General features: G+C 33.0%; 3 protein-coding genes across 3 annotated transcripts; 1 reads left to right on the forward strand and 2 right to left on the reverse strand.

The window, feature by feature from the left end:
* Nucleotides 1-299: 299 nt before the first annotated feature.
* On the reverse strand, nucleotides 300-3,405 carry LOC128163706 (uncharacterized). The gene is made up of 3 exons (XM_052827353.1): nucleotides 2,927-3,405; nucleotides 2,298-2,510; nucleotides 300-2,114 (listed from the first exon to the last, which is right to left on the reverse strand). Exons 1-3 carry the CDS (start codon nucleotides 3,362-3,364, stop codon nucleotides 1,857-1,859), a joined length of 909 nt encoding a protein of 302 aa, XP_052683313.1. The 5' UTR covers nucleotides 3,365-3,405; the 3' UTR covers nucleotides 300-1,856.
* Nucleotides 3,406-19,805: 16,400 nt separating this feature from the next.
* LOC128163705 (uncharacterized) lies at nucleotides 19,806-22,012 on the forward strand. The gene is made up of 3 exons (XM_052827352.1): nucleotides 19,806-19,887; nucleotides 20,676-20,864; nucleotides 21,073-22,012. The coding sequence occupies exons 1-3, from the start codon at nucleotides 19,806-19,808 to the stop codon at nucleotides 21,774-21,776; spliced, it is 975 nt and encodes a 324-aa protein (XP_052683312.1). The 3' UTR covers nucleotides 21,777-22,012.
* Nucleotides 22,013-23,607: 1,595 nt separating this feature from the next.
* LOC128163704 (putative nuclease HARBI1) lies at nucleotides 23,608-25,177 on the reverse strand. The gene is made up of 2 exons (XM_052827350.1): nucleotides 25,011-25,177; nucleotides 23,608-24,661 (listed from the first exon to the last, which is right to left on the reverse strand). The coding sequence occupies exons 1-2, from the start codon at nucleotides 25,154-25,156 to the stop codon at nucleotides 23,647-23,649; spliced, it is 1,161 nt and encodes a 386-aa protein (XP_052683310.1). The 5' UTR covers nucleotides 25,157-25,177; the 3' UTR covers nucleotides 23,608-23,646.
* Nucleotides 25,178-27,221: the final 2,044 nt, after the last annotated feature.

Below are 27,221 nucleotides of genomic sequence, written 5' to 3' on the forward strand. Positions count from 1 at the left end.
TTTGATTTTGCCATGGTCCTATAAATGCTTTAATTAATGAAATAAATAACTTTTGAGTCTAATGATATTCAAATAAGAGAACCAATTATAATGTTCAAATATCTATAAAATGCAATTTCTGTCATCTCTAAAATTCACCAGATAAAATTGAATGCCTTATTACTTAACTCTAACAGTCAGCCTGGTGTTCCATACATTTTGTATTGAAAAGTTAAGTTTTTATTGCTTGGAACAAAAAGCACATTCATTTAAGATAATTTTCCCCTCTGATACAAAGGAACAACAATGATAATATGGTTTTTATGCTGTATTTAATGCTAAAGATCAAATTATGCATTGCAAAATGTACAAGCTGAGGTAAAATGGTCATTAGACATCAGGTTGTTTATATTATATCAAAATAAAGCAGTCTTACATGTAGAGAATCTTAATGGATTTAATTAAATTTTTAAGAAACAGGTATCCAAAATGAGTCAATTTTTTTGTTAGAAAGTCTGATCTTTAGCTCTGAAACACTAAGTTATCAAATATTTTGGTTGTCAACACTAGACAAAGTGATGTTGCAGATGGATAACACAATAAGAGTATACTGTTATGTATTTGAGCATAAACGAAAAATCTAATTTACCATAGTTCTAAATGATTGCAGACGACCAAACATGCGACAAGAAAATCTACAAACTACAGTCATTTCAATACCAGAAGTGGAAACTATCATTTTATGTACAAATTACAGTCTTTCAATACTAAGAAAAGAAGTAACAATCAGAAGTACATTGTTCACAACCACAAATTACAAAAGTTTCTATTTGGTATGTAATTATAAAAGCAAAACATATAAACATAAGCAAGAATGGAAATAAAAAAAATGTAAAAACAAGGAAAAGCTATAAAGTTATTTACATAAGAGACAATGTTTTGTTATGAAGAGGTCATTGGAGTTAAATACCAAAACATTAAAAGTGCAAAAAAAGTACGACACATTTTATGGGGTTGTCATCAAAATTGGATTTCAGGTCAATAGAAGGCAAAGGGGGACAATAAAAAAAAAGGGTAGTATAAAGGCTTGTGAATTTGATTGTTGCATTAAAATTACAAGAGACAGACAACATGTCTGTTTATGTACAAACCTTTTCAATAAGGCTAAAAGCAGCATTGCTCATGATAGACAGTAAAAATGAGAATTTTAAATTCTCTAAAATAAACATAATGAGGGTATAAATGTTTTGTAAAGATTAAGAAAAGCAAAAAAATACAGCATTTTGGAAAGGAATCTTAAATTCGGACAAGTTCTGCCAAGTCTTGGGTTGAATACATGTAGCTTATATAATGCAGAAATAGTTCTATGTACATTTACGTTTTACAAAAGGAAAGGAAAGAAGCATGTCATAACACAGACATGTTATCCCTGAAATGTTGGCACTGTGTATATATTCACTAGAACACATTTTGGCACAAAGATAGGATTATACGTTGCTTATAAACATATAAAGAATGGCAGTGAAGAATATGACACAAAATTCTTCTAAAGTTGTAGAAAAAATACAATTATAGCCAAAAAAAAAAATGGCAATAAGAAAAATACTGATACATAAGACTTGACAATTAAAAAATCTCATAAACATGTGTTTCTTAACTTTTTATAAAATATGTATAGGTCTATTTACAACACCAAATAGTTAAATTGATGAAATGAGTTTAAATCAAAGATGGTAAATAGTACAACACCAATATACCGGTAAGTCAGAAAACAAACATAATTTCATAATGTGGTTTGAATTACACATCAAGAAATAATTTGGTGTATTTCAAAACATCATAATTTTGCATTGGTTGAATGAACTTTATATCTTTGTTCAGTCCTCTTTCTCCATTTGATCAATAATATGAATGGTGGTGTCTTTGATCTTAAACACACATTTCATAGGTATTCTGTTCTGCAAATTTTCTTCAATATCCTCAAGTTGGCAACTCAGAGTGTCTGCTATCATCTGAACTGGTGCTTCGAGTTCTTGAAACTCATCTCCATTGCACAACAAAATCGACACAGTTAGTTCTTTCATTTCAAATCCAATGGCAGATCCCTTTACTACCGTCATTGGGACATCACATTCCTGCAATTAGATAACAGAGTTATTGAAAATATATTTTTCAAAAATTATCAAAATACAGCATAAACAAAATTTAGTTTACAACAGCAAATTCAATTTTCTATCTGAAAAAATAGTAATAGAGATTGAATTATCAAGATTTTTAACAGTCTTAGGATGAAAACTTGTTTATTTCAAATAATTTACCTTCAAATCAGTCTTGGAGGTTGAAGATATTGAGATTTCATCATTAAATGCAGTCACAACCACATTTGTCATCTGGAGAAACTTTCCAACAAATGATGGTTCTGCCAAATCCCTCCAGAGCGAGACTTTAATGGTGTCTGTATTATCTTTAAGGCTAACAGTCTTGACAGTGACATCCTGTCCACGTACTTTCACAGTTTTTGCCATGTCCTCCTACAATCATTCAAAAGTCAAAAATAAAAATCATTAAATCATTAAATATTGGTAACATTGTCAAATTTGTCAGCATTTTGCAAACACAAATAATAGTAATAAAAGCAAATGCTTGCACAAATGCATGTATTGTTTTTCAGTGAAACTGCAATTTTGATATTAAGAATTATTTATAACAAAGTCGAATTATTTTCTGAATTAAAATGTACTAATATCCCTAAAGATTAAATCAATCGGAAACTCCTTTTCTTCATTTTCTTAGAACTATACCAATATGCATTATGTACAGTGTATCAGAATGCAAGATAAACTTAATAATGATTAACAATATTTTTTTTAATTGATGAATAATACATAATCATGCAAAGACTAAGCATAAATATATAACTAGTATATTTAAATATAATTAAGCTTACCGAAATGATTCTCCCCTTCACAGAGACTAGTGTCTTGACAGGGGATCTCTTAACATCTCTGAGGGCAAGAGTTGCTGCAGGGGGTGGGTTTGCGATGGCTGCCCCCTTCTCTATCAGATGTTCTGGCACATCCATCTGCGCCGTTTTCAAGACTTTTGTGGTCTTTGTGATTACAACTGTTCCTTCATTTTCATTCTTGAGTATGTAATTCATTAGAATGATGGTGGCTGATGCTTGCATGTTGTTTAGTTTCGAAGAGTCATACACCATTCCCTTGATGGCATCAGTTGTGTCAGCTAATCCGCCGACTGTGTATTCCTTTTTCTCTCCATCTGTTACATACTTTTGAGTAATACCAATGGCACACACTTTAAGTTTTAGTGGAAGTGAGTAGGGTTTTGCTCCTTTGTTTCCCTTTAATTTTGTTACCGTCAACATCTAAAAATATATAAAGGATATCAATTTTTGATTAAAAACAATAACCACATATTGATGCATATAAAATGTTTTGATATATACTTTTTTGTACTGGGTTTTGAATCTCAATGGATTATATTTAACAAGAGTAAAATCATTTTAATGTAATATACAGAGGTTTATGATCCGAATAATAAGATTCTAGTGTACCCCACCCTTCAATGTCAGACTGGGCAAAACTGGTGTAAAAGTGGTCTAAAGCTGAACCATAATCAGTTGTAGAATTAGTAGGCAAGTGTTGAAGTTTCAAATTATCTGACATAAACTGAACAAGGGTTTCTGAATTGGTCGAAAGATTGTCGATATTGAAATCTCCTGTCACTATGATAGGATTTAAGTACATTCTAAGATATTGTTCGAATACGCTTGAAAGGACATTCTTTAACACCGTAAAATTCTCTTTAGGTGGAATGTGCATGAAAATTAACTTCACTGATTTTCCATTGCACAATATCACATCAATCAAGAAGACTTGGATGTTATCAAACATTTCTCTTCTGCAATCAAGAATTTCAAGTTGGTCCTTAATATAGAGAGCAAGGCCATATGAGGATCTTTGTTCACTGTTGCATGGATGATCAAATCTGTACAAAGTATACCCTGGTAGTGAAAAACTTTCATCTCTATCTGATTCTTTGAGACGGGTTTCTGATAAAGCTAAAACATCCGAAGTAAGGAGATTGAAATCTTTTTTCAAATCATCTATGTGTTTATGAAGTGATCTTATATTGAAAAAGGAAAACACAGTGGTTTCTGCATTTCGTTCTACCAAGTTTTGCACACAACATTTTATTGTAGCTTGTTCTCGAAGCCTGGTCATTTCTTCCAAAACACAAGATGACAGTTTTATTTTATTTTCATTAAGTTGGATAATGTGCAGGTTTTCAATATGAGTCACCCTACTTAATCCAACATAATGCATGTGATCATTTTTTCTGGTACCAAAATGCACAACAGCAGCTTTAAGAGTTGATCCTTGAGCCTTGTGAATTGTTTTTGCTGCACCTAATCTTAGTGGAAATTGTTTTCTTTTTATTTGATAAGTGCCATAGTATTGAATTTTGAATAACCTTGTAATTTCCAAAATTGGAGTCCAATTTTTCTCTATGCCACTTTTATACAATCTTTTATACTGTGTTCGGATCTCTCTACCAATCTTTTCATCATCAAATTGAACCCAAATTATGCTACATCTAGTTGATCCTTCAACACGGTAGTCAAATTGTTTAATGACACAGGATGCTCCATTTGTGATTCCATCTTGAACATTTACATTGCTCGTTATTTCTGCAGCAATTCCTATGACTAAGAACAATTCTGCAGACAAGCCCATAGTCTTGGCATAATCATCTGGAATTCTAGACAAGACTTTTGCTTTCACATTTTCATCACATGAACTAATGACCCAATCAATAGCTTTGATGCACACTTTTTCAGAATTATCAGCTTTCTTGTAAATGTCATAGTTGTACTGTGTGACTTCATTTCTTGTGGTAAACAAGTGAGGTACATTTGAGATCTCTTGACATTCTTCCTTAACACAAGTTTTTAATAAACTCAGATCTTCCTCAGTTTGATTTCCCTCTCGTATTCTATTGAGAAGTTCTGCAAAAATTTTGTCATCTCTTTGACGCATGATTACAGTTAATTCAAACAACTTGAAGTTGTCTCTCCATAAATTTGCAGCCAGTGGTCCATACCCTTTGATTGATTGAGTAAATATCCAGTTGTCCATAACAGGTCTTAACTGAAATAGATCACCAACAGTAACAATACTTGTTCCACCAAATGGTAAAGTACAACCTTTTATTTCTTGTAGTCTGAGATTGATGAAATTGAACATATTGTGTCCAACCATTGAAATTTCATCAATGAAAATTACCTTTAGAGATATGAACTTTGTACGCAAAGTATTTAACTGTTGCATGTCTAAAGGTTTGTATGCAAATCCTCTACCAACTGGAATGCAGAAAGCAGAGTGGAGTGTTGTTCCATTGATGTTATGGGCAGCTTTTCCTGTTGGTGCACAAAGCATAACATGTATATTGTCTGGATTTTCATGAATACGATGAGAATAATATTTCAACAAAGCCTGATAAAGAGCTCTTGTGAGAACACTTTTCCCGACACCTGCCCCTCCAGATAAGAAAGCATATAAGGGTTCTGTTTTTGTCTTCAGCCAGTGTAATACGTGGTTAAAAAACTCTTTCTGTTGTTCATTTAGGTCCCTTATCATTTCTCTATATGAAAAATCATTCATTTCACCGAATTGTGTGATATCCTCTTCATCAATTTGTTTTCTCTGAACTCCAAATTCTAGTCCTATATCATACAACGGTGCCTGTTTTCCTGGGTCAAAACAGCCCCATTGTTCTGAGAGTGTTGTTTCCTTTTCCCTATCTAGTTCTTCTTCATGTTCATTATTTGGTGCCACAAAATCTACACACAAATCTTCTGCATCAATACCATGAAGAGCCCTTTCCACATCAGCCACAATTTGTCCCCCATGCTGATATTTTTGAAGTTTTTTATCTATGTCTGCTTTAAACTCTATGTATCTTTCTTCAAAGGATCGCGTTACATTGACCAAATCTTTTTCTTCATTTCGCCAAGGTGTGAACAGCATCAATAACTCTTGGTAGTGCTTTTCTGAGTCTGTCTCCCTATCAAAGTTAACCCACCTTAATACATGAGGTTTGCTTCTTTTAACAATTTCTGTTCCATTTCTAAATAAATAACTTTGAGCAAATTCACACGACTCTGTTGAAATAGTGATTGAATCATCTGAACAAATATCATCTGCTACATCCTCAGGCAATTCATCACAAGTACTTGCAGTGTTCCTTTCATTCTCTTTTTTATACTTTACTTGAAACCATGCTACAAAGTCTGCAAGACAAATTCCTTCTAATATCTTTGGTCTTTGTTGGTACAATTTTACGATGTTACCAGATTCAACATCAGTACTATCATTTTTTAGCTCTTCTAATGCATGCATTGATTTCAATAACACAACACGGTCCTCAATAGGAGTTGTATTAATGAAAGTGACTGATCTTGATGTATGACGTAATGGTATTTGAAGGACTAGGTATGCTGCCTCTTGAGCTCCAATTTCAACATGTGACAGGAATTTGTTGCCGATACGTCTAACTTGTTGACGAATATTTGAATCATTTTGTCTAGCCTCTTCACAAGCTTGACGCAACAGATTTGACATTCCTCTTTGACCCTTTGAAACGTATGACACTATGTATGTACCACAAGCATATCCATCTGTAATAAACTGAATATCTAAATTTGCTTGCCAGCTTTTTAAGAGTTCACTGTTGAACGCATTTATTCTTACCTCATTTGGTTTTCTTTTTAGAAAAATTTTCTCTTGATTAAGAGAAGACCTCAAGGCATGGATGTATCTTTCTAAATTTATTTGCAACTGTGACAAAATACTCTCAAATGATAGTTCAGCCTGATATTCTTTGAAACTAGAAGAATTGAGATATTCTACAACTTTCTGGTAGTCTGTAGCTGCTTGAGTGTAATGTTCATCCTCCTCCTCTAAAGGTGATAAAACAACAGTGTAAGGCATTGGTGGTATTGGAAAATTGAATCTGCAAATTGGTTTGTTCTTCTTCATGCAAGTTCTTGCATGGCGATGAGTTTGATAATTTATCAGGTGAGGATCTGCACTTTGTGCATCACAAGTTATATACTTGTCAACAAATTCTGCAACTTCTTCATATGTGTTCTCTTGAACTGTAGGGGCATCTTTTATCCACACCAACATATGAACATGAGGTGATCCTCGTTGCTGAAACTCAATCCTATAGAAATAGTCCTCAATAATACCAATAGGATGTGTTTGGTGACATAAAACCTCAGCAAAAAATTTTTGAAATCTAAAATCAAAGTATCTTGCACATGTGACTGGGTCAGATTTAATTAATTTACTTTTCTGTTCCCAACTCATGCTACTTATTTCCTCATCTGTGTAAGACATATTTTCAACTAACTGACCTAAAGTTTTCAAAAGGGGAATCCATTTAGTTTCTGCTGCAGAAAAGGAACAAAACCATGTGGGTATTCCAAGTTGGCGAATCATGGCAAAAATATCTTTTTTAGCTTTTTCCCAATAGGGTGGTGAGCCACGCAAAGATCGAAGGACATGAAATCCTTCATTCACACGAACTATTGAATCTGCTGTTTGGGAGTCAAGTATTTGAGCAGCTGTATATTTCTTCCCTTGAAGTTTACATTTTCTCATTGCAAGCATCACTTTGTCCTGAATTTGTTTAAGCTGTAGTTTTTTCAGCTTAAAAAACAAATTAGGAATACATTTTGCACACCGTCTATCCACATTTCTCAATTCCCATTTGCAAATACTACTGTAATGCACTGGAACTCTTCTGGTATTATTATCTGCTCTTGCTTCGCCACAATATATGACAGGAAATGCTAAAAATTCTGCATTTTTGTCCTGAAATATACTTAATGGGCTATTACATTCACCAGGTGCAACACTTAAAATCTGATTAAATCCTCTGAAGTCTACACTTTGCATAACACTATCCATATTGCCTGTTGGTCGGTCATCTACATTCACTTCTTCGGTCCAGTCATCTTCAATACTGTCCCTTGCATCAGTGCTACAAATATCTTCACTGTCATCTTCTGTATCAGAACACTGCAATTCCCAGTCTTCATTCAGTTCAATTCCCTCTGCTTGAAATAAACTACTATTTTGTAATAACCACTTAGCTGCATTTAATACTTTATTAGGACGTACATTTTCAAACGATATTGAATGCTTAAACATCAAATTTCGCTTGAACTTCAAAGGTATTGTTTCATCTTCACTTTGAAGCCTTGGGAGTTTCTGAATTGTTGTGGCAACATCAGCAGGAACATTTACAACATTGCCAGTTATGCTTAACTGTCCTCCTCTGGGTTTTTCTCTCAACTGCATAAAGGGTATTCTCGGAGCAACAAGTCGTTCTTCTAATGGAGTCAGGTCCAACTCAGGTGGTCTTTTAGGAAAACTAAATCCATTCATTAAAGAACATGGTGGGACTTTCCCTTCTTTCAAATATTTATGACAAGTGTTGCAAATTATATCACACTTTTGAATGTCATATTGACAGAGAACATGCTCGGGTATTCCAGTAGCTTTTCTAACTGAATGTTTGAACCAAGTTTGACAACAGGTTTTACAAACACAACTTGGACCAGTATTCACAGAGGCATGAAATTTGCTTATCATTTTGTCGTAATTGCAATTTTTTGGTAAACCACAAATATTTGAGAGGTTGTTATCACATAATGAACTGTTACATTCGGGTTCATCTCTTGTGATGTTACATGTTTCACTCATTTCAGCATCCAAATTCAACAATTTCTCTCTTTTGCTTTTTTTACCTTGCTTTATTATAACCCTGTGCAGCTCAAAAGGTGAGCTTCCATTAATCTGGTATACCTTTTTCAATAGCTTTTGAAAGTTTGAAAATCCACATACTGTCAATAAAACAGCGCTACAGTCTGGATTAGCATTGCCTTCACTATCACGTGCATGAGGATCAAACAGATAAAACTTTGAATTCATTGTAAATATTGCAACTGCACTGCCTTTGCATGTGAAAATTGCACCACCTCCCATCTGTTGATTTGCAAAACAGAGATTCAAGGCAGAAGCAAGTGAAAGGTAAGGACCATTGTCTTGAAAACCATCAATCATATCTCCAGAATAAACATTTGTCATTGATACATGTGTTATTTTTTCCTGGAGGAGAAAAATATTAGGCAAATCTTGTGGATGGAGATATGAATGATTACATGAAATTCTGACATGTCTGTACATCAAGTCACCCTTTTGTAGCACAAAATGAGTATCCTCTGGAGTCCACACTTCTAATGATTTGTTATTTATTTCTTTATGAACAATACAAAGAAGTGAATTTGCTACACATTGCCTACCTCTGCTTTCCTCAGAAAAACAATTTGATCCTTGATGAAAGTTAGCCGTAACACATTTTTCTATTATTATCTCACTTTTCCTTATTCTTTTTCTTGATTTATGTTGTTCCTTATTGTTTTTTCTCTTGAAATTTTCCATCTTGATCTGAGAAATTTCTTTAAAAACCTTGCGACACCTTATTTATCATATCATTAAAAAGTTATTAATTGCAATATTGTTGCCAGCTTTTGAGTTTTTCCCCCATCATGTACTAATTTAAAACAGGTTGCCATTAAATTTAAACATACTTGCAAATAACATTCCCTACTGATTAACCGAGTAAAACAATGCAATAATAGACAACATAATATATACTACTACATGTATAACTCTCAAAATAAAATGATTCCTTGAAAGATCATTGATTGTCTCAACATTTTCTATGATAATCATTGTTGATTTCTTAGCAAATCATACAATATGTCAACTCTTGTTTCCACTGAATTTTTCAACTTTTGCATGATAGATGTTCAGTATGTACAATGTGTTTTCTATTCAACTCTTGTTAATTCATCTCCTGATTTTGTTCAGCTCTTGTAATATACTTTTGACACAATCTTGTTTTCATACAATATGTCAACTCTTGCTTCCACTGAATTGCTCAACTCTTGCAAAGATCAACTCTTGTTAATTCATCTCCTGATTTTGTTCAGCTCTTGTAATATATTTTTGACACCATCTTTTTTTCATACAATATGTCAACTCTTGCTTCCACTGAATTGCTCAACTCTTGCAAAGATATTCAGTAAACAATGTTTTCTATTCAACTCTTGTTAATTCATCTCTTGAATTTGTTCATCTCTTGAAATAAATGACACAATATTCTTGATTTTTTTTTAAATTTTGTATTATCCAAAACCTTTGAATTCTACTAATAACTAGAGCAAAGCTCGTTGCAAAGCAACGAGTGGGTTTTCCGCTTATGTCGAAAGCAACGCTAGAAGTACGTCTAAGAAGCAGAGTTCTTAATCTAGAAACAAAGAAACCTAAGTACAAAATGATAAAAAAAAATCGAATGATTCTTGGTACAACTTAACATGATCCGAATGTTTTTAAGTACGACTTAACCAAAAACCCTTAACCATTTCAAGAACGACTTAACAAAAAAAAACAATGTGTTTTTAAGTACGACTTAACAAATTTGACTTCATTTTAGGTACAAGTTTACTTTACCTTGAACTAACATCTTTTTTCTTAACCCAGAATGCAAAATTAAAATCTATGTAAAAAATCAATTTTGTTTAAAACATAATTCTGAGCAACTTTTCCTCTTCACTGCTTTTCAAAAGGTTGACCTTTCGTACTGTGTGCTCGTTGCGTCATTAATTGTCAGAAACTTATCGATGTAAAGTTTACTTTACTGTACTTCTGTGAATATTTTCTATGTAAAATTACTATGAACCAGACAACATTGAAATGGTGAACATTTCAAAGGGCCCCGCTTATGTTATTTCAGAGAATTCTGCTTTGACCTTGACCTATAACTTGAAATTTTTCCAGCTGGCATAGAACTTTTAATTCAATTTCATTCCCCCTAACATACATGCATTTTTGTTCAATCTGACCAAGATTAAGCATATTTGGAAAATAATCTACTATTTAAAACTAATTTTAAAAAGATCTGCTATGACCTTCACATTGACAGACTTGGTTCAAGGTCACTGCACGCCATTAACCAATAAACTCTGTAAAGGTAAAATATTAGCCAAATAGGGGCTAAAAGGAGAGTATATCTATGCTCTTAAAATATGGATTTTTGTGTGATCTGATATGACCTTGACTCTTCATCTACAAATATCATTCGAGGTCATTGCATATATTTTGAACAAAGGCATCATGAGGGTGAAGTATGAGGCTGAATGGAGCAAAGGGAGAGAAGATATACTCCGGACAAGGATTTTTAAAAATATAATTCTGGTATGACCTTCACAGTTTCTTTTCACTGAAAATAGGTTCAAGGTCACTACACACCCTTTCACCCTTTACTCAAAAGCTCTGCTTATGTGAAGTCTGAGCCAAATAGGGGTTAGTAGAAATTATATATGCTCTCAAAAAAGGATTTTTGCATGATCCGATATGATCTTCACCCGTTACCTAGAAATTTCATGCAAGTTCACTGCACATCGTTTAACCATAGAGACACTCTGTGAGTATTAGCCAGATTGGACCAAAGGGAAAAAAGATATGCCCCAGACAAGGATTTTATATATATAATTCTGCTATGACCTTAACCTTATACCTAAAAACATGGTTCAAGGTCACTGCACATCCTTCAACCAAAGGAACCCTGTGGATGAGGTATGAGCCAGATTGGGCCAAGGGGAGAGAAGCTATGCTCCTGTCAAGCCATCTCGGATGGACAGACGGACAAATTGATCACTAGAAGGCGCCCGCATAAACATGCCTTTTTATCTAATTTAAAATAGTATCCATGCTATCTGCCCATGGTGAATAGTCATCAAAACCATTCATCAGCAGAATTTGATTTCCCTCCTTTTTAAGGTGGTATGGGACATCTGTCGATATTAATGTGGATTAAAGTACTATATAATTGAAAAATTTTCACCGGTTTACAATTTTCAAATTTTACAATATTTAACCAAAAAATAGCTTTTAAAAATATTTGAAAAGGTAAAAATTGTAAAAACCCCAGCGGGATTCGAACTCATGACTTACAGGTTCCTAGTAAACCCTCTAACCCACTGTGCTAAGGAGTTAGGGGACCATTTTTGAAAAGAAACTACATGTACTTATATAATTACACTTTATTTTATTGTTTATTTCGATAAACAATACGTCACAACATGGAAGTGTCCCATATCACCTTAAACTCGGAACACCTCTGACTTAATAAGATCGCCGCATTAAATACAAAGTTTGATTTAACTCTACTTTGTTTATCATCAAGAAATTTTGCATCCCTGACAAATAAAGTTTTCTGTATAATGAAATACCAATTAACTGACTATTCGGACAAAAGCAAGTTTATTGTCCCATTCCACAGTAACTATTTCCCTTGGCTTTGCCTCATTAAATAGTTGCTGTCTTGGGGGACAATAAACTTGCTATTGTCCTCATACCCAGTAAATACTAAATAGGTATATAATATCCCATCCACCTACATTTCATGTTATATAACCTCCCGTTTGTAACCTTCAATTTCACTGTAAAGTCAACATATCTGTCATAGCCGCAAGTTTCACAATTTATTTCTGCTTCTCATGTACTTAAAATTAGGGGCCTTAATATTGCTTACCAATTCCAACAAGAGACATCCCTCTAACTATTGATAATCATTAAAATTCATTTCATGAATCTACGCAACAATAATAAACCTTCAAGTACAGTCACTCTCAATTTTACAAAAATATTGACGGTACTTTATCCGAAACTGTTCCTTGTACCTTTAACTTAGTACACTAACATTTTTATGAAAAGACGGTTTGTCTTAGAATAAGAAAGCTAATGCAATTCTGAGAAAAAGAATACCACATATTGCCAATTCCATTGAGGTTTAATAAAAATATGGCCATTTAAGTGAACCCACCATTTCCAATTTCCTTTAATAAACACAGATTTACAGGGTTCTCCATAGTAAAACATCTTTACCTGACCTTATAGAGGTCAACTTTTGTTCAACCACCTTTAAAAAGAAACCTTATTCAATACAACATATGCCTACATGATATAATCATGATAAAAGCTTCACATCACTTAGAAATACCCTTACATGTATACCCCCCACCCCCCAATCTTTTGATTTTCATAAAAAGTCATGGTTTGAAATGTTTTACCTAATTTTATGAAACGTGTGGCAATTTCCTTGAGTCATTTCTCACACATATTTGAAAACAATCATCAATGATTCTAAAATTTGATCTTTATTTGTTTATTGTATGATTTGTACCATTTTAATTAACAAATAGACAGCTGTCCTGCTTGTGATTTCTTGTTTTCATGAAAAAAGTAAGCTACCAATCATATTTAGTGAATATCTAATCTATTCTGATTTCTAGTCTTCTTCTAACCATGCTAAAAACAGTAAGTTACAACCTACAAGTTAGACATCTGCCTTAAATTAGAATTAAATTCAAACACACCCAGGTAGCTGGAGACAGAGTTGATTTCAATGAAAAATGTTCAAATTTGACATGTTTTTCTACTTTTTTATGCATATATACCTTAGAGGTAGAAATAGGTTGTTTCTTGTTCATTTCAAAAGTAATTATCATAGCAGATGTTATTTCAAAGTCAAATGTACATTTACATATCCTACATGTAATCTTAATGCAGACAATCAAATAGGGGGGGGGGTTTCAATTATGTAAACACATCTAAATATCTTTATGAAATAAAAAATAAAGGAAACATAATTGTATACTTTTATTGAAAAACAAATTTTCACAGCAATTATGAATTTCTTTAAACAGCCTTAATTTTGTTTTCATAATTTCTTATCAAACACAAACCACAACATGGCATGATGCTTTCTTCAAGTTCCATTATTGTTCATGCATTATCGGATTTAATTTGAATTACCGGTAAATAGTCTGTAGAACACAAGGAATATGCATGTGGATAGAGGTTACAGGTTAATCTCAGGAGCTGACCCACAAGAATCAACAGGTACCGGTAAAAGCCATGTGGTAACAAGAGTCTGTTTTGAGCTGAAATAAATAAAAAAAATAATTAGCTGTGTTTACATACATGTACTAGTAATAGCTGTGTTTACATTAACATATGCATAGTATTTCTGTAAAAAATACACTGACCATGCAGTGTAATAAGTATGACATATCCCAATACATGACATAACATTTAGGCAGTACAAGATCAAAAATTTGCATATCAAGTCATAATATAATATTAAAAAATTTTCATAGGTATAAACACTTATCAAATTGAGAAAGAGAGAGAGTTTGAGAGAGAGAGAGTTTATTACCGTACTTGTAGTGCAACAGTCAATATTTCAATTCGTAAATTACAAACGAATATTACCCACCGAACAGCGTCAAAGTACATGTACTGGTATTAGCTTCTGGTATCCAATTTTTTATCAATTCTACTGTGTTTTTTTTTTTTGCAAATAAATTTAGCGAGGGTTTTTGTTTATTTTCTTATAAATTACATGTTTTAAAAACAATACTACGTGTAATAAGCATAAAACATGTAAGAGTAAACTTAATGAAGAATTTTTAATAGATTATTTTTCAAAGAATGTGGTACATTACATGTATGTCAATCTTTATAAAACTAGCATATATTTCGTGCGCCATAAATTGCAAGTTTTTTGTAAATATCATTTACTTGCACGATAGGTATATATGGTCTAACCAAAATTTTCTTCATAAAGCTACAGCTGTATGTACCACATATATGTTTTGTCACAAGTATACATTTTAAAAAAAAATACCCAAATTCCAACAGTTTAAATCAACTCAACTCATTCTCTGATAAGTTCATTGTGTTTTGTGCGTGCATATCTTATTTGTCTGCTGCAACAGCAGCCAATCAGCGGTAAGCTGAATCCACAAAAAGAAAGTTTGTGTTTTAGGAGCGGGTAAATTGTTTATGCGACACTGTCAAGAAAACCACACCAAATAATAACAAGAAACATAAATATTCACTTAAATGTATTCTGTTGTAAAGTAAAGGTTTTTAACAATTATTGCACCTTGCAAAACATGTGATGACCTTAATCATCTGTCATATATCTGATATACATGTATATGTAAAAGATGGGAGAAATAACGACGGAACAAAGTGGGATTCGAACCTGGCCCTCTGAATCTCTAGTCAAGTGCTCTACCAACTGAGCTACATGTATCTGGCACCGGTATTCAAACCAGTCTGACCGTCACATTCCTCCCCCTTAAATGATCTTCACCCTCGAAGATCATCCCTGGCAGGATCAAGTTAACCTGTTAGTTCCAGGGGTTGGTCACAACACCAATATTGTAACAGGATGGGAGAAATAATGAAGGACCAAACCGGGATTTGAACCTGGGCCCCCTGAATCTCTAGTCTGGTGCTCTACCAACTGAGCTATCTGGCACTGGTATTCAAACCGGTCTGATCGTCACATATATAAAGAATTATTTTCAACAATGTTGTTCAATAAAAAATAACACTCGCAACCTTCAGATTTTGTCTGTAATTAATCAATATTGGCGTGCGATCAGTTCTCGCCGAGTACCATTTCTCACCAGTGCATTGTTACGTCATTTTATCAACACATAAAATTATATACGAAAATATGATGTAACAGTGCACCAGCGAGAAATGGTCCTCGGCGAGAACTGCTCGCACGCCAGTACTGCCAGTAGTCAGATTAAAAAAAGAGAATAAAAAATTACATTTAAAACATTAACAAGGACAATTTAAGTACACATCATAACTGCTAAACAAGAAAAATTATGTGAACTGGTAGAATGGTAGGCATAGTTCTAACTTGTAACCTACATGTACAAGTACATGTACCGGGTACCCGTTGGTCTGCTAAACCTCTTTAATGATACAATGATCGGCATCATAAAGATATTAAAGTCATGTTTTAACTCTGAAGTCTGAAGTATACAATTTTATTTACTTGAAGTTATGTCTACAGGGTATTCATGACTACATTTGGAGTCTTCTGCACAAGAATATATGATATGTTTCTAATTAGACCCTGCTTTGAATTTTGAGTTGAAAATTCACAATCTGTTATTTTTTTAAATAGATAAATTCAGTTACCCTTTCCAGTCCCCCATGAACCTCGAGCGAGTCTAAACATCCATGAAACATGGGAAAATTACACGTTAGTAAACAAACACCCACACCATAACAAAAACATCTAACAGTGTGCACGTACTTACATGTACATCTATACTATATACTAAATTTTAACCAGTTAACAAGAAACTTTAAAAGGAGTAAAAGCCTCACCTTCTTCAGTAACATCCACATAAATCACACACTTTAATGTCCATCTTTTCTCCTTTATTACTCGTAGCTTATCAACGGCTGATCGTCGACAGAAGTGTGGCTGTCAGAATTTCCTCGTAAACGATTCACACGAGAACATATCCCTCCTTACACAAATATGTAGTATTGTTCCCTGTGCATGTTCATATGTTTCACAGTAACTTGAAAATGCATGTGTACACCGAAAGAATACACTACTTCTCTTCTGCATTACGGCTCTCTCTTTTCTACAATGCCGTTCGTTACTGTTTACATTCGGCCGCGCGCGGGGGTTACAAACAGGGGCGCCCCGACAAATAGTTGCACATAGAACGTTTAAATAATGTGTGTTCATTGAATTCATAAATGATATAGATGAAAAAAATGAAATTGAATCACAACAATTTATCTAAGACGCAACACAACGTAATGCAGTAAATGCCTGGGTCTTAATGTGGCATTTGTTCGCTTGTGTGTCTGTGTAGACATATTAACTCGTTCATGTACGATTCTCACATATTTGTTTTATGAAATTTGAAAAAAAATATAGCACAGAACTTGTTTAATTTGATACCAAATGACATTATTTAATATATTAACAATAACTGAATTAATTTTTTTTCATAAAATGATAACGATTTTTGCTATCAGAAAAATACGTGTATGAGCTGCTGACCCCTAATTATAGGGGCCAGCCCTTTTTTCTTAATTTTAAATGAAAGCTCTCGTTATTCTAAACAACTTTTGTTCTATATGTATTAACAAAACATTTTTAGTTTAAAGGTTATAATACAAAAAGCAACAAAATTTCAGCCCCGAAAAAATCTTAAACTTTGGCGACAAATAGTTCAAAAACTAACAAAGAAATTACCAAAATTTTCATGCCAGCAAAACTATAAAATGTTACCGACAATTTCGCCAAATTTCATGCATCTATCGTCTGTAGTTCCCGAGATCAACTCTGGACAAAAGACCCCCCAAATTTCAATTAAAGGGCAATAACTCATAACCGGAAGTGAATTTTAAAAATTTGAAAAAAACGTCTAGAGATATTAATATCATCTACATACCCTGAAAGTTTCATAGCAATCAGACAAAAAATGTTCGAGAAATCTCGTGCACAAAATTTGCGGGAAAAAAAAAAAATAATAATAAGAAACAGTAGAATAACAGAAGGGTTTTCCGTTGAAAAACGGAAAACCCTAAAAAGCTCTTAATAATTTAACGTTATATCTGATAATCAAGGGGAAAAACTCAACCCAGCATATCGATATATCAATTCCTTTAAAAAATTCTGAACAACAAAATATCGTATATTTCCCAATATCGAAGTAAGTATTACATACAACGTGTGCAAGACAATATACTTATTCTTATTTAGAATAATAATTATTCCATAATTCAAAACCCTACATAACAAATAATTATGACTTTAACGAACGCGTCTCAAACCAAAACATGTCAATAGGGCAGCGAAAGTTAACACGAATTTCATTCAGCCCCCCATTCAGCCTTCAAATAAATAATATACATATAAGATCGTTCTTTATATATCTTTTGATATTGGAATTAAAGCTAAATATACCTTGGATGGGCTTGGATGATATGTGGAAGGGCACAATGCTGAAAACTTCGGTTGTATTCCTCGGTTGTAAATCTACGGTGCGTCGATTTACCCAAATGGACCCAAATGGACCCAAATGGAACGTAAAATGACCCAAATGGACCCAAATGGACCCAAATGGAAACCCAAATGGAAACAAATGGACCCAAATGGAATCACAAATGGAAACAAATGGAAATCGAATGGCATAATCGTAGATTTTATTTAATAATTTCAATTACATGATGAATAATCAATAAATATAAATTCTAAAACGACATTTTCTTGTGTTGTTAATGATTTTTTATTGATAAATGAATTTATATATAACTATTGATATAACTGTTGATATATAATCATATCGAAATATCTGATTCAACCATCATATGTGACATCAAATATGACAAACCAAATACCACCGAGTGTGACAAACCAAATAGTGACTTGTGAAAAATCATTATGATAATAAAAATTTATGACTTTTTTCATAAAAGAACTTATTATACTATAATAGAATTGTTCTTGAGTAAGATTGTTTGAGGTAACTGAGTCCGGGCCTTGGTAGAGCGTCGTGTTTAACACGATAGGAACAGTTTCTAAATACAGTCTGATATTTCTGTTTGTACAACGATGTAGTTACAATGTTAATATATGATTTATTAATAGTAAAGTGGTACCTATAAAAACTTATTAATGAAATTGTTTTAGAATAAGATTGTTTGAGGTAACTGAGTCCGGGCCCTGGTAGGGCGTCGTGTTTAACACGATAGGAACAGTTTCTAAATACAGTCTTATTTCTGTTTCTAAAACGATGTAGTTACAATGTTAATATATGATTTTATTAATAGTTAAGTGGTACCAAGTGCTGTAAATATTTGATGTAGAATTATAAGAAAAATGTTGTTCAATGTTGTTGTTTTTTTTAAAATTTCAATAAAAAAAAACTCATTTATTAAAAATAATGATTGAAATTATTAAATAAAATCTTCAATTATGCCATTCTATTTCCATTTGTGATTCCATTTGGGTCCATTTGTTTCCATTTGGGTTTCCATTTGGGTCCATTTGTGCTCCATTTGGGTCCATTTGGGTCCATTTGGGTCATTTTACGTTCCATTTGGGTCCATTTGGGTAAATCGACGCACCCGTAAATGGTTCTGTTTTGTCAACAACTCGGCGTGGCGCGCATGATTATTTAAAAGTAGAGCGAATATCAGCAATGCAGTTCTATATCTGTATTTGTTGCTTTTGAATTTCCTACGAAACTAATTAATTTAAGTATATATCGCTCTTTTGTGTACACAACAATAATGGACTAATTTGTTTGGGGAAGTTATTCGGCTAATTAGCATATTTTCCAGACAGAAGCGCGGGAAACGACGTTTCTTCCCAGAATCCACTACGATACACTGTAAACAAATACTGGATCGTGCAATCATGCTGTCCGATTAATACTTTTATTGGATATGCGGTGTCATAATAATTGCGCACATGGATTGACTATTATAAATCATGACATTTAAGAACATGTTCATTTAGTAACAAATAATCCCTTTTTCAACGCCAATTTTTACATTTCCTCGCGGACTCTTTTTTATAACGAAAGGATAAAAGTAAACAAATTAAAATTCAATCATTTACTGCTTTTTCTGAATCAGAACGATAACAAGTTTTCATATCAGTTTTGAAAAGGATCAAATATTCTTTCACTATCTAGCAACAGATGTATGTAAAATTCGTCAAATGAAAAATATTTAACCAAAATGAATATAGCAGTAAATTGGCGGAAAGACATTTGGAATTGAACGCTGACTAAACGAGGTTGACTACGTCACCTCGTAAAAATGGCGGCAACTGTGTTTATGTGTTCATCTTGTGGAATGTGTTTTGATAAAATGGGCTTATTCACGGCTCATAATTGCACAGGTAAACAAATTATTTAACAAATTATTTAAAATCATAAAATGTTATTATCTTATAAAGCGACATATTTCTGGATTGGATGTAAGAAAATGTGAATAAAAGCTTTATTTGTATTATCTCCCAAGCATTGTTGTATAGTAGTTTATACATCGCAGTTTCGTCCTATTTATAAAGTGTATTCCATTGAGGATCTCCTGCAGCAGCTTATTTTAAGGCTTAATGAAAGTACAAACTGATTACACGGATGTGATTGATTTCTTAGAAATTATCGTCTCGATATTTTTTTAACACGCTATCGAAACCTCAGGTGCCTTTTGGAGTTTCTGGAGGAGGAAATAATTTGAGTTATTCCTCACTTACTAATAAAACAGAATCCCAGGGTTGCGTTTTACAAAAGAATATGGCTTAATTTAAAAATACTAATTATTCATTAGTTACTGATAAATTAAACAGTAAAATATACCTGTAGCAGGGCCTATGATACTTCAAAAAGAATGATTTGATATCAATTTTGCACCATTGATGACTTGTGAGACTTTAAATTTTTACGACTTTATTGTAAGTTCTTTTGTAAAACAGGTCCCTGAACCTTCGTCGTATTCTCAACTGAGGAATTTATTTTTTTTTTTTGGGGGGGGGGGGGGGGAGAGGATTTAATCAATGTCAAAACATATTCACATTACTTACCAGCCCATAATTTCATCACATGGTTGAAAGTGAGCAAACACTGAGTTTTTTTAAGATGGTCAATATTATTTGTATAGCTTAATCTTATTTTTAAATTTATCTAGGCAATAAAAGAAAACCTATTGGCATTGGAACTAGTGTTGAAGAGGCAGAGGACGTTGTATTAGAGATGAATACAACCCCACAAGAAAGAAGAAGAACTATGTTTGAATGCCAAAACTGTAAAAAGGTGTTTTACAGTATGGACATTTTTGCAAATCATGTCTGTGTCCAGGCTCAACCTAGCATTAAAGGTATCAATATATTAAATTTAAATTTAACAAAAAGTGACATCTCCATGTGAGTAAAGAATTCTCAAGCAGGATAATGCATCCCAAACATACTAATAAGCAAAACAATACTTGTAATTGTTTCATATGCATAGCAAAATTACATAAACAAGGGAATTTTACTTTTATATAAAAGTTACACTGTCACAATTTTGATCTTTTGTCTCTGCAGAGGAATCAACAGCATCCAGCGCTTCAACTTCAGAAGGTCAAGATCAAGGTCAAGGTATGTTTTGGACCAGGCCAGCTACACTCCTTTTGATTGAAGAATACAAAAGTAGAATGGATTTGCTAAACAGTGGAAAGCTAAGAAAGAAATCAATGTGGGATCAAATAAGTAAAGTTTTAAGTGGTAAAGGACATAAAATGTCAGGTGCGCAATGCGAGGGGAGATGGAAAACCCTTTTGAGGGGATTAAAAAATGTGCATGACCATAACAAGAAATCGGGAAGGAATCCCAAATATCACCCATATGATAAAGAGTTGGCTTTCATGGCTGAAAAGCCAAACATTGCAGAGTCCTATGTTGTGTCCTCTGGTAGTGGTAATTCAAAAGCTTCAAAACCTATAGCTGCAAGTTTAACTGCAACTGATAACCAACAAAATTTAACTGAAAATGAGTCTGATGCAGAATCAGAAAATTCAAGTAGTAGCGCTTCTAAGAAAGTAAAAAAGGAATCTACTGAATATGAGCCAAAACCAAAGAGAAAAAGGTCAAATGAAGTTGTTGAAGTCCTTAAAAATTTCATGGACACCCAACAGAAAAGGTATGATGACGAGTGTCAAAGAAAGGAGAAAATGCACAATGAACGCATGGAAATCTTTGGCGGTTTCCTTGAGTTGCTTAAAAAAGGAGCCAATGATGCAAAAAAGTAGAAGGGTTTAATTGTTCAAAACATAGAATACTGGCCTTATAGGGTGTATACCTATCCAATGCTGATTTGTTAGTTGTGATTTTTTTCCCTTCATACCGGTATTTGCTTAATTTTTTTTAACAGAACACACGATTACAAGTAAACTCTCAGTCTGTATATAGTGGTATGTAAAAATGGGATGCCAAATGTGATAATTAGAATCTTGAAACAACACCCCCCCCCCAAAAAAAAATAGAAATTTTTTTTGTTTCAACTGACGATTATTTGCATTAAAATCTATACTTTTCTGTAATACTTCCATAATTAAATTTTTCTTGTTTGTATCAATAGCAAATGCATTTTGGTTTGGTTTCAAATTTTGTATGTCGCATGTATTATTGCAAATTTATGTTTTACAGATACTGATGTTTGCAAGATATGCATGGAAGATGAAAATAAAATTGAATGTGCATTTGTTGAGTGTGGCCACATGTTGGCATGTAGAAGTTGTGCCAGTAAACTAAAATCTTGTCCAGTATGCAGGTCTGAAATACAACAGGTTTTAAAACTGTACAAGCCATGAAATTTTAAGAGTACACGCACAATACAAGGACATGTTAACTGGAGTTACATTTAATATGTGTAAATGTACAATAGTTTAAACAAAATATGTTCTCACTTTGAAATTTAAAACAAATAACTATTAAAATTAAGAAATTCTCTATTTAAATTCACAGTTCATTATTTTTGTATGTGTCTATCAGGTAAAACATTTTAAAAAAGGAAGATTTTCCAGAACTGTAATTTTAAAATGTGAATTTAGAGTGTAATCAGTAATTGCATTATTGTTTGTGTTTTTTACAATGTGACAAGGCCAATTTGAAAACATTCTTGTGTACTTAACTTGTAGTTCAAGTTGTTCCATTGAAATGCTATTTTTTACTAGTCAAAATTGTCCTTGTACTTTTTCTGGCAGATTTGATTGTTCTGTTGATGATTTTTGTGATGCATCTGAGTGCCATTTTTACATTCTTTATGCATAATGTTTTTTGTTATATGAGAGAAAATACTCGATTCCTTATTTTTAGGATTGTTAAAAATATATATTGTTTTTGTGATATCTTGGAGAAAATACTCGATGTCTTCTTTAGATAGATATTGTTTTTTGTTATATCAGAGAAAATACTCAATTTCTTACTGATACTTTTGTTTAATAAAAACTATGGTACATATACAATACATTGTTTTTTGTTGAAAATTTTCACTTTGATTAAAAGTTAATTAACTTAGTCTTTGTTTTCATGCTCAAGTGTTATTAAAGAAAATCAATAATCTAATCTTTAGACTAGATCGTACATGTCATTATTATATACAGGGTTATTTTTGCCCATCTTTTTTTCACCCAATATTACTAAAGCATGTTTCATCAGTTTCAAATATGCCCATGCGCGGATCTAGAGGGGGGGTCGGGGGGGTCCCGACCCCCCCTGGAAAATGAAAATTTATTAAATTTACATAGTAAAATTATCGCGGAAATATGCCTCGGACCCCCCCTGGCAAACACAATTATCCTTCGGACCCCCCCTGGAAAAAATTTCTGGATCCGCGCATGATGCCTATAGTCAATTTTCACTATATAATGTTTGTAATCTTTTTTAATATGACCCTTTTAAAATTCACCCATCAACTGTGAGCAAAAATTTCCTTGTATACAGTAATCATATTAAGAGTTTAAATCGGCATGGATTAATGATGCTTTAATGAGTTTTTCCAAACAACACATAAATGTTACAAAATTATGTCTTTGTAATTTAAAAGTACATTATTTTGCAATTACATGACACGCCCGGGCAAGAAAGAAATCTTTAAAAAGGTTCAAACACTTCTTAAGTTCAAAGACTGTTTGCAATATTATCGCGTTTGGCATTTGCTTCAGCATTTCCACCTGCCTGATTTCTCGGCAGAGGATTATGATTTACCGCATTATCATCTTCGAAGTAGTCTATCATTTCATCTTCGTTCAGAATACAAATATTGTGTAGAATGCAGCAAACAATAATTAAGTCAACAGCAGTTTCAACTTTGTGAGTGTCTACATATTGTAATCTTCGAAATCTACCTTTGTACACACCAAATGCACGCTCAACTGTTACTCGGGTAGTTGACAGGCATGTATTATAGTGGCGTTGAGTTGGGGTTAAATGTCCATTATCTCTGTAAGGGGTCAATAGCCAATTCCTGAGAGGATATGCAGCATCCCCTATAATGTGAGCATCACCACACCTCGCGGGTCCATTTTCCCAGAGATCAGATGTTCTCAGCACCCTTGCATCATGACAACTGCCAACGCTACCTGCAACAACATGTGTGAACCGCATATCTTCCCTACATACTGCCTGCAAAATCACAGAGTGGTACCCTTTTCGATTGACATATGTCTCTGGGTGTTGCTTTGGTGCTTTTATTTTTATATGTGTACCGTCGATAGCACCTAACACACCTGGGAAGTTAGCTTTCCTTTCAAAACCATCTAAAACTTCTTGCCTGTGAACTCCTTCTTGGGGCCACGTAATGAACTTTGTTTTTAAGTAAGTCAAGAAAACATGAAAAACACGATTTCTACATCGTACCACAAACACTTCAGCAATATCAAATCTGTCGGCAATACGGTTTAGTGTTTCTTGGCTTGCAACGTACCATAATACGATTAGAAGTTGCTTGAAAATAGGTATATGCTCTCTGCCTCCTGTCCAACTTGGAAGAAGCACTTGATACATCTGAATATTTTCACAAATAGTTTCAAAGGTTGTTCTTGTCACTCTAAAGAAACGTTTAAAATCATCCAAAAGGTACTGAGGTACTACTTCATCCACGTATCCACTTATCTTAATTTTCTCCTGGCGGGCACTGAAAGAAAAGGTAAACTAGAGGTAAAAATGTTATTATTTTTTCAAGTAGTTGCTAGGTTCTAAAATATAAAATTTGAGTATAGTTGTTGTTTTGTACATTCACTTTCTAACCTACCATACATGTTTTAGTTGTGTAAAAATAATCTTTTATTTTCAGTTTCGGTTAATTTATTATCATTTTTGAAGAATGCAAAAATGGGAGGGGGGGGGGGGGGGGCTCAACCAACTCCCCCCCCCCCCTTTTCGAAAGGAGACAGTAACCCCCCACCCCCTCGAAATTACATCACCTAACAAAAACTCGCTTTATAGTTAAGCAACGCGCATTTATTAAAGAGTCGTGCACTCACGTTGATGAAGCAACTATTGCGGTAATTGATTCAGCATCGTAGGTGTTTTGATTATCCTCATCGTCATCATCCAGTTCAGCGACGAAAAATAAAATCAATGTATTGTCCGCCATGATGTTTACCCGGAATATCCTCGTGCATTTCATTGGTACAGTGCGAATAGGACGTTCGGGATGCGTTCCGGACAGACGAAAGAAATACACGATCTGCGACGACAATCTACATCACGTGACTCCACAAATGCGGGTATGATGACTAATGACGCGAAACATTAGAAGCCCGAAAAAAACTGTTCGTGTATTTATGTACAATTTATAAAGTTATTATAATAATATTTTGTGTTTAAAATCTATCTGGCTTATTAAAATAAAGTCTCAGACACAAATCTTGGATTTGAAAATGTTTTTACTACCTCTCTAATATAAAAATCAAAGTACTGAAAAGCGCTAAGCCTGAAAGAAAGTGTTAAAAATATACCGACTAATCTGAAAATATTCGAGAAGAATTATATTTAAATCGAGATTTCTTCGGGGTTTTTTAAAGCACTTACTCAGATATCTGAAGTGAAATAGAATTCGGATATGCCCTATTTATAGAATACATATCTATATATTTTCTTTTAAAATGATTAATGCTGAAGTACTGACTTAAGTTGATTTTATCCATTATTATTATTTTTTTAATTAACATTTATTCATTGTATTTTCATAAACACTTTTAAGATATATACAGGTTTTACAATGAATTTTATTTTCCTTTCACCACCCATTCATACATGCACACACATTCACATTAGTAAAGTGCTATAAATATAAATATGCTTTAAAATTTACACAGGTAAATGGAATAACTTAATCAATTCAATTTCTGCTCTTAATACTAAAAAAAATAGAAAGATGAAATATAACTCAACTAGTTTTGTTCAAAAATATTTTTCCAGAGCGACCACTGGTTATCAAAAATTAACAATTTTGAATTGTGTATTGCTACACACCTTTAAATGTAATATTTCATTCTTAAATGACTAAGAAGGCCACACATATTTGGAATTCTACTTTGCAACAATCATGAAAAAATATACTGTTTGCAACATAATATAATAAAATGTATTACCTTGTTATTTACATTTAATGGAGTCTCGCCTAAAATAATATTAGTAACATTAAAACCGACTCTATTAGATGTTGTTGTGTATATATGCATGCTAAAATTTCTCCACAGAGGTAATATTTTTTCACACATAACAAACATATGCAGTATAGTTTCTATTTCATTGCCACAAAATCTACAACAGTCATCGGTTTTAATTTTGATTTTATAAGGTAGTAACATACAGGAAGAATCCTGTGAAGGGTTCTGTATTGTAACCATTGTAATGAGGAATCCATAGTAATTTTAAAACAAATTCTAAACACATCTTGTATACATATATTATCAAGTCCATGTGGAGACAACTCTTCATTCCATTTGTTATTGCATTGTTCTTGTTTATACAATTATAAATCACTTTTGTACATTTCTCATTTAGTAAAATATTTTCAAAATAAAAAGATAGATATGGACCACATCTACTTTCAACAACATTTTTGTTCAATGACATACATTTCAAAAAACTGGAAATAGCAGTAGTAATACTATTGTATTGCATTATACATATTCTTGAGATATTGAACTTTTGCTGAAACATGTTTTTCGTTAAAAAATTACCTTCGTTTGATAAAAAATCACCAACATTTTTAACACCATTTTGATACCATTTTTTGTAGAAAACACTGTTGTTATTAATCCTTATATTGGAATTAAACCATACTGGAACATTTGAGAAATTGTTTTTTGCATACAATTCATTTTCAGTATTCTTCATGACATATAGCCATGAGGTAAAAACATCATTCCAAAAATCATTATTTTTAGGTATCAAAATATCTGAGATATATGCATCACCAAAATCAAATATTTCATTTACAACGTCTCTACCATTAATTGTTAAGAATATATCTAACCATGGCTTGTTGTTTTTGGTTTTGGTTTCTTAATCCAAGAACATTTTAATGACTTGATGAAAAAGTCTACATTAACCATTTTTAAGCCCCCAGATAAGTAATCTTGAGATACAACAACTCTTTTTACTTTATCACATTTTGATTTCCATATAAATTCAAATAAATCTTTACAAAGTAAAGTTATTTTTTCACATTTTGGTGAGGGAAG

Source organism: Crassostrea angulata, chromosome 9 (assembly GCF_025612915.1).
Source record: "Crassostrea angulata isolate pt1a10 chromosome 9, ASM2561291v2, whole genome shotgun sequence".
Classification (NCBI taxonomy): domain Eukaryota; kingdom Metazoa; phylum Mollusca; class Bivalvia; order Ostreida; family Ostreidae; genus Magallana; species Magallana angulata.